General features: G+C 35.2%; 1 protein-coding gene across 1 annotated transcript; it reads right to left on the bottom strand.

The window, feature by feature from the left end:
- Positions 1-4,593: 4,593 nt before the first annotated feature.
- LOC142240870 (myb/SANT-like DNA-binding domain-containing protein 3) lies at positions 4,594-6,844 on the bottom strand. The gene is made up of 3 exons (XM_075312619.1): positions 6,265-6,844; positions 5,865-5,929; positions 4,594-5,804 (listed from the first exon to the last, which is right to left on the bottom strand). The coding sequence occupies exons 1-3, from the start codon at positions 6,647-6,649 to the stop codon at positions 5,508-5,510; spliced, it is 747 nt and encodes a 248-aa protein (XP_075168734.1). The 5' UTR covers positions 6,650-6,844; the 3' UTR covers positions 4,594-5,507.
- Positions 6,845-7,073: the final 229 nt, after the last annotated feature.

The raw sequence follows: 7,073 nt of genomic DNA, 5'->3' as shown, positions 1-7,073 counted from the left end.
CGTGTTAAATGGTTCCAAGAAATGGCAACAGTGGATGATCAATTTTCGAAGAAAATCATCTTCAGTGAGGAGGCACATTTTCACCTCAGTGGATTCGTCAATAAACAGAATTGCCGCATTTGGGCGAATGAGAATCCAAGAATGATTGTCGAAAAACCAATGCACCCACAAAGAGTGACTGTTTGGTGCGGTTTATGGGCTGGCGGCATCATCGGGCCGTATTTTTTCCCCAAAATAAGGCCGGTCAGGCAGTTACTGTGAATGGTGTTCGCTATCGTGAGATGATAACAAATTTTTTATGGCCCGAATTGGAAGATATGGATGTGGACGATATGTGGTTTCAGCAGGACGGTGCCACTTGCCACACAGCTAACGAAACAATGGCTCTTTTGCGCAACAAATTCAATGGCCGTGTTATCTCACGTAGTGGCGATGTCAATTGGCCGCCAAGATCATGTGATTTGGTTGGACTTTTTTCTTTGGGGTTATTTGAAAGAAAAGGTGTACGTCGATAAGCCAGCAACAATTCAAGAGCTAAAGGATGAGATAATTCGGCACATTAACGGCATAGAACCTCCATTATGCCTCAGCATCATCGAAAATTTGGACCATCGGATGAATGTGTGCCATCGAGGTCGCGGCGCCCATTTGACCGATATTTTGTTCCATACATAATTGAGTAATACCAATATATCATAATAAAATAAAATTACAATAATTTCCTAAATAGTTTGTATTTTATTCAAAATCAATACGGCCCTTGAAATTTTAACCATTTGTTATGTCAATGTTTTTTTTTTTTTTTCAGTGTATTACTATATATCGTCTAATCTGTAGGAAGTAATATCTTATGTTTTTAACCAAATATATTTTTTTTATAAATTTGCATTTAACTCACCTACATATTGCAAATCTGCTTGGATGTGCTTAGAATGTATGCATCATTTGTTAAGAAGTAACAAATGAATTCATGATTTGTTTTCAAAATCTTGCGACATCTTTGTAAACACTTGGGGCATATCCATTATTGGAATGACAATGCACACCCAAAAACAGTTGTATGTAAACAAATTGGAAATTGTTTATGCATATTCGAGCCAAAATTATACAAATTCAAATGAATCATTTATAAACAATGATCTTCACAGAGATTTACAAGTGAAGCCTATTGTAGAAGAAATATCATCAGCTGCGCAGAGTCACGCTAATAAATCGCGATGTCATGTAAACACCGATTTGAACACGACATGGACTTTTGCACGGTACGTAGAGAGCCAGAATTTAAATATGGGGGTCGCTTATATCGGGGCTATATAGAATTATGAACTTGATATGCACCAATTTTTGTGTGATTGGGGATCGATTTATCTGAGGGATATATATAACTATAGACCGATATGGACCTAGTTAGGCATGGTTATGTACGGCCACATACTAGCACAATGTACCAAATTTCAACTGACTCGGATGAAATTTGCTCCTCCAAGAGGCTCCAAAACCAAATCTGGGGATTGGTTTATATGGGGGCTATATATGATTATGGACTGATATGGACCACTTTTGGCATGGTTGTTAAATATTATGATATTCATATATATACTACCACCACGTACCAAATTTCAACCAGATCGGATGAATTTTGCTCTTCCAAGGGGATCCGGAGGTCAAATCTGGGGATCGGTTTATATGGGGACTATATATAATTATGGACTGATATGAACCAATTCCTGCATGGTGTGTCAAATTTTATTGAAATCGGTTCAGATTTAGATATAGCTCCCATATATATCTTTCGCCCGATATGGACTAATACGGTCCCAGAAGCCAGAGTTTTACTCCAGTTTGGTTGAAATTTTGCAGTGTAGTCAAGTGTGCCAAATTTTATTGAAATCGGTTCAGATTTAGATATGGCTCCCATATATATCGTTCGCCCGATTTACACTCATATGACCACAGTGGACAATTTTTTACTCCGATTTAATTGAAATTTTGCACAGGGAGTAGAATTAGCATTGTAGCTATGTGTGCCAAATTTGGTTGAAATCGGTTCAGATTTAGATATAGATTTAGATATATATATGAACCAATTCCTGCATGGTTGTTGGATACCATATACTAACATCACGTACCAAATTTCACCTGAATCAGATGAATTTTGGTCTTCCAAGAGGCTCCGGAGGTCAAATCGGGCGATCGGTTTATATGGGGGCTATATATAATTATTGACCGATGTGGACCAATTTTTGCATGGTTGTTAGAGACCATATACTAATACCATGTACCAAATTTCAGCCGGATCGGATGAAATTTGCTTCTCTTAGAGGATCCGCAAGCCAAATCGGGGGATCGGTTTATATGGGGGCTATATGTAATTATGGAACGATGTGGACCAATTTTTGCATGGTTGTTAGAGATCATATGCTAAGACCATGTACCAAATTTCAGCCGGATCGGATGAAATTTGCTTCTCTTAGAGCAATCGCAAGCCAAATTTGGGGGTCCGTTTATATGGGGGCTAGACGTAAAAGTGGATCGATATGGCCCATTTGCAACACCATCCGACCTACATCAATAACAACTACTTGTGCAAAGTTTCAAGTCGATAGCTTGTTTCGTTCGGAAGTTAGCGTGATTTCAACAGACGGACGGACGGACGGACATGCTCAGATCGACTCAGAATTTCACCACTACCCAGAATATATATACTTTATGGGGTCTTCGATGTGTTACAAACTGAATGTCAAAGTTAATATACCCCCATCCTATGGTGAAGAGTATAAAAAAAGTTATTTCATGCCATGGAAACAAGCTTCGTCAATGTAGAAAAGTAATTGATTCCTAACAATTAATTGTAAATTAAGCTATTGATATATTTCGTATAATCTCTACGATATATCGCTTTTTGGGCAGGAAAGCTGTTTAAATATAACCCGCTTTCTGAAATTATTCATCAAAAGCATCCTGAATACTATCAGTCCTCAGACGTTTGGATTCATTTAGAAATGTCTTGCATTCCGTTTTAAATTTTTAAAATTTATATTTGTAGTTCAAAAGCTAGTGTTTAGTTTTGTTTTATTGTTTTATAAATTTGGCCTTAAGTTAAAAGTAAAAACAAATTCTTCATATGAAAGTGAAGTTTCTGCCGTATTATATCAAACGTATGAATTACTCGTTTTCAATAAATACAATAATAGTATCACTCACTAACAATAGAACATAGTTTGCAAAACTTAACAATGGGCAACTGATTACCATAATTGACAATCTTTGGGCCGGTTTCTCATACGGCGGTTATATTTTATCGGATCGATATTCCTCTTGTTAATGACATTTGTTTTTCTGAATGTATGCTTAGTACTAATCCTGCCTATAAGTCACTAACCGGAAGATGGGCTCCGGTTAGTAACTTATCGACCCGATAAATACAAACATATGATCTGTCTGATCAGCAGTTTAAATTTGTTTACCGCGGTTTTTGATAACAATTTCTTAATTAATAACGAGTGTAGTGTTTGGCATGAATAAAAGAATTTTTGATATTTTTTCTATGGAAAATATAATGGATGATGCCGAACCACGTGTGCATTCTGCGAGACTTTATAAATGTAGACCAAATTACATTTCTGAAATGGATGATAAAGAGTTTATGAAGAGATTTAGAATATCGAAAAAAACCTTTTTTTACATCCTCATTAAAATCAAAAATCAGTTAAAGTCTGCTACTGGCAGGTAAGATAAAATACCAAAGTTCTTGCTCCCATAGTTTCATTATACTTTTCCTAGGAATCACGCAATTACGCCTGATCTCAAACTTTTACTGGCCCTTCGCTTCTATGCAAGTGGAAGTTTTCTTATAACCGTTGGAGATTTTTGTGGAGTAAGCATACCAACAGCCAGTCGATGTGTGAAAGAAGTGTCCAGTGCCATCGCATCCTTGTCGAAAGAATACATTAAATTTGAACATGATACATTGCAACAAACAATAGCAGACTTTTATAAAATTGCAAAATTTCCAAAAGTAATTGGAGCAATTGACTGTACACACATACGTATACAATCTCCGGGCGGCGACGATGCAGAAATTTTTAGAAATAGAAAGGGATACTTCTCTCTTAATGTACAGGCGATTTGTAATGCCAATCTAATGTTTGAAGACATTGTCGCTCGATGGCCAGGATCATCTCACGATAGCAATATATTCAATAACAGCAAAATTAAATTTAGATTGGACAACGAAGAGTTTCGAAACTGCTATATTTTAGGCGATAGTGGATACAAGGTATCAAACTACATGATGACTCCTGTACAGAATCCCATAACGGAAAGCGAAAAATTGTACAATGAGTCACAAATAAGGACAAGAAATGTTGTTGAAAGAAGCTTTGGAGTTTGGAAACGTCGATTTCCAGTACTATCTATGGGTCTGAGGTTAAAATTAAGCACCACAATGAGCGTGATTATTGCGTGCGCAGTGTTACACAACATTGCTATAGTACAGAAAGAGGCCGACCCTCCCGAAGAACACTTACCCTTGCCTGTCGAGACCTGGAATGAAGATGAATCATCATTCGAAATAACAAATAACAGGAATGCTTATGCTAGAACAACATTGATTTCCAGCTATTTCGGAAGGTACTTTTTATTTGCAAATTTGTATAGTTTTAAACTAATATTGTACATATTTCAGCCTTTAACAAAAACTTAAAAATCTATCATTAGTATGAATAAACGTTTACAAAAACTTAACATTTGTTCTTCAATTTTTTATTGTACATATTTCAGCCTTTAACAAAAACTTAAAAATCTATCATTAGTATGAATAAACGTTTAATAAAAACTTAACATTTTTTCTTCAATTTTAAATTGAATCAAAGTTTTGGTTTGATTACACAGTGCAACACAAAAAATCCAAACAAAAAATCACTTATCCCAGCCGAAAGTACTCGATGAGAGGATGTCTGGATTTTGCTAGATCGGTTGCCGTTCGTCTTTTATGAGCATCTCAAGTTTTGTCGCCAACTTCGATTTTGAGCACTGTTTCCAATTTTCGTATGACCATAGCTGGAAAAATGCTTTGAATTCATTTTTGAGGTATTCATAATAGTTGAAGCTCTTGACTTGGCCAACAAAAGTGCTGGATATATTAAGTTAGAAAATGTTAATCTTATAAACTGAAAAAATCGGTGATAAAAGTGGTAATTTTATCGACAATTTTGAGATTTTGAATTTATATTTTATATTTTTATTGGCCGAGTCAAGAGCTTCAACTTTGCTGAATACGTCAAAAATGAATTGACAGCATCTTTTGAGCTATGGCCATATGAAAATTGGAAAAAAGACAAACGGCAACCAATCTGGCAAAATCCACAAATTACTTTTCTCCTCTCATCGTGTACTTTCCACTGGTATAAGTGATTTTTTTGTTTGGAGACAAAAAGTGGAATTTTGCGTCATAGTGTTGTTATACTTACAAACTAAATAATATTGGGAAAAATACTTAGTAAAAATTACATTGTGAGGCGACGTTTTTTTTCTTCAATTTCCAACTGAAGTAGTTCATTTTTGTATTGAATTGATTGTAGTTCATACTGATGCTTCTCGTCAGCTCTCAAATTTTCATTTTCATAAAATTGCTGTTGTATTTGAATTAGCTTTATCTTTTCTTCTTCCATCGTAGGCTTTCTTCGCGGGGTTTTAGTTGATTGAAGTTTTTTCGAAACTTTTTCTTTAAGTACCATGGGGTTCCACTTAGGTGCAGCGTCTTCGACATACTCTACCTCATCGTATACATCATTGGAATTTTCCTATAGATTCATATACATGCGTGAAAAACAGTAATATATTTTAATATAATTGTTTATTACCTCTTCCAAATAGCACTCAACAACTTCCGACGTTTCTTCATTGTACATAGATTCGTTATTGTTTTCTGAAATAGAAAAGACCATATTGAAAATTGCGCAAAGAAATGTAATTAATGTCATTTACGCCCTGTTCCTGTATATTGTACAAAAACGCGGTTGTAAGAAAATCACTAAATTATTTTTTTTTTTGTATTTTCGAATGTTTGAATGTTTGTTTCGTTTGTATGAGAATCATCGATTATCAAAAATGTGCATTTTCAAGTGGCTTAAGATTTTATTCGCTTTCGTTATATACAGGAAAAGGTCATTAATAAAAAATCTCCTCATATAAACAACTCACAATCACAAGTGTTCCAATTAGGTAGATTTTAGAATATTCATACTCAACATATTTACTTACCATCATTGTCAAAAGGGTTATATAGCCCTGTGCCCGATTGACCAATCATTCCAGAAATTTTTTCTGATATCGCTGATACAGACGAATTTGCGCGAACTCCTCCTCCGGTTCGGTATGTTTCCCTTTTTTCGGCGGCGAGCTCCACTTTTGTTTGCCTTTTTAAATTTTCATACTTGTCTCGGAGAGCCTTCCATGGACGAATTTCTCCTGTTTGACTGGAAAACTGTTGAGAAAGCTTTTCCCAAGCATCCGCTTTCTGTTTCCATGTGACGGCATCCGACTTCTTGTTCTCTAGCACGGCTTTATTTTCTTCAACGAGCTCTATGAGTAATGTTTCTTCTGTTGAAGTGAAATTTTTCCCACGCTTTCTTTTTTGTTGGTTCATTGTTTATACTTCACAAATTCATAAAACAGATGATGGAGTTGTAATATTGCCATATTTCGCAAATCGTTGCCACATTTTTATACTTAACTTTTGAATGAGTATGAGAAATCCATATTAGTTAACATGCAGTTTAAACTAACGATAAATTAAAGTACTTGTTAGTTATCACCTACTTTATCAGGACTATGAGAAACCGGCCCTTTATGTTACAATAGATCAGCTATACCCCTAAGATATTTATTATACCCACCAAACATAACCATGCTTGCTGAAATCAGATACATAAATTGTAAACATAAAAAAAATAAAACGACAAATATGTTACATGTTCACCATCCAAAAATAATATTATGGTCATGAAACATGTTTGAGGCGATCATATTCCTTCTTTGGGTATGAACAAAGGCAAAATCGCTTTTATATA

The sequence above is a fragment of the Haematobia irritans genome, chromosome 5, assembly GCF_050003625.1.
Source record: "Haematobia irritans isolate KBUSLIRL chromosome 5, ASM5000362v1, whole genome shotgun sequence".
NCBI classification, from domain to species: Eukaryota; Metazoa; Arthropoda; class Insecta; order Diptera; family Muscidae; genus Haematobia; species Haematobia irritans.
The sequence above is the reverse complement of the archived record's forward strand: the minus strand, read 5'-3'. Positions and strand labels throughout refer to the sequence as shown.

Coding starts and splice junctions, on each gene's coding strand:
- LOC142240870 (XM_075312619.1), bottom strand. CDS start 6,649: ATGAACCAACAAAAAAGAAAGCGTGGGAAAAATTTCACTTCAACAGAA. Junction 5,930..6,264: donor TAACCCTTTTGACAATGATG/GTAAGTAAATAT, acceptor TTTCTATTTCAG/AAAACAATAACGAATCTATG. Junction 5,805..5,864: donor TTGAGTGCTATTTGGAAGAG/GTAATAAACAAT, acceptor ATGAATCTATAG/GAAAATTCCAATGATGTATA.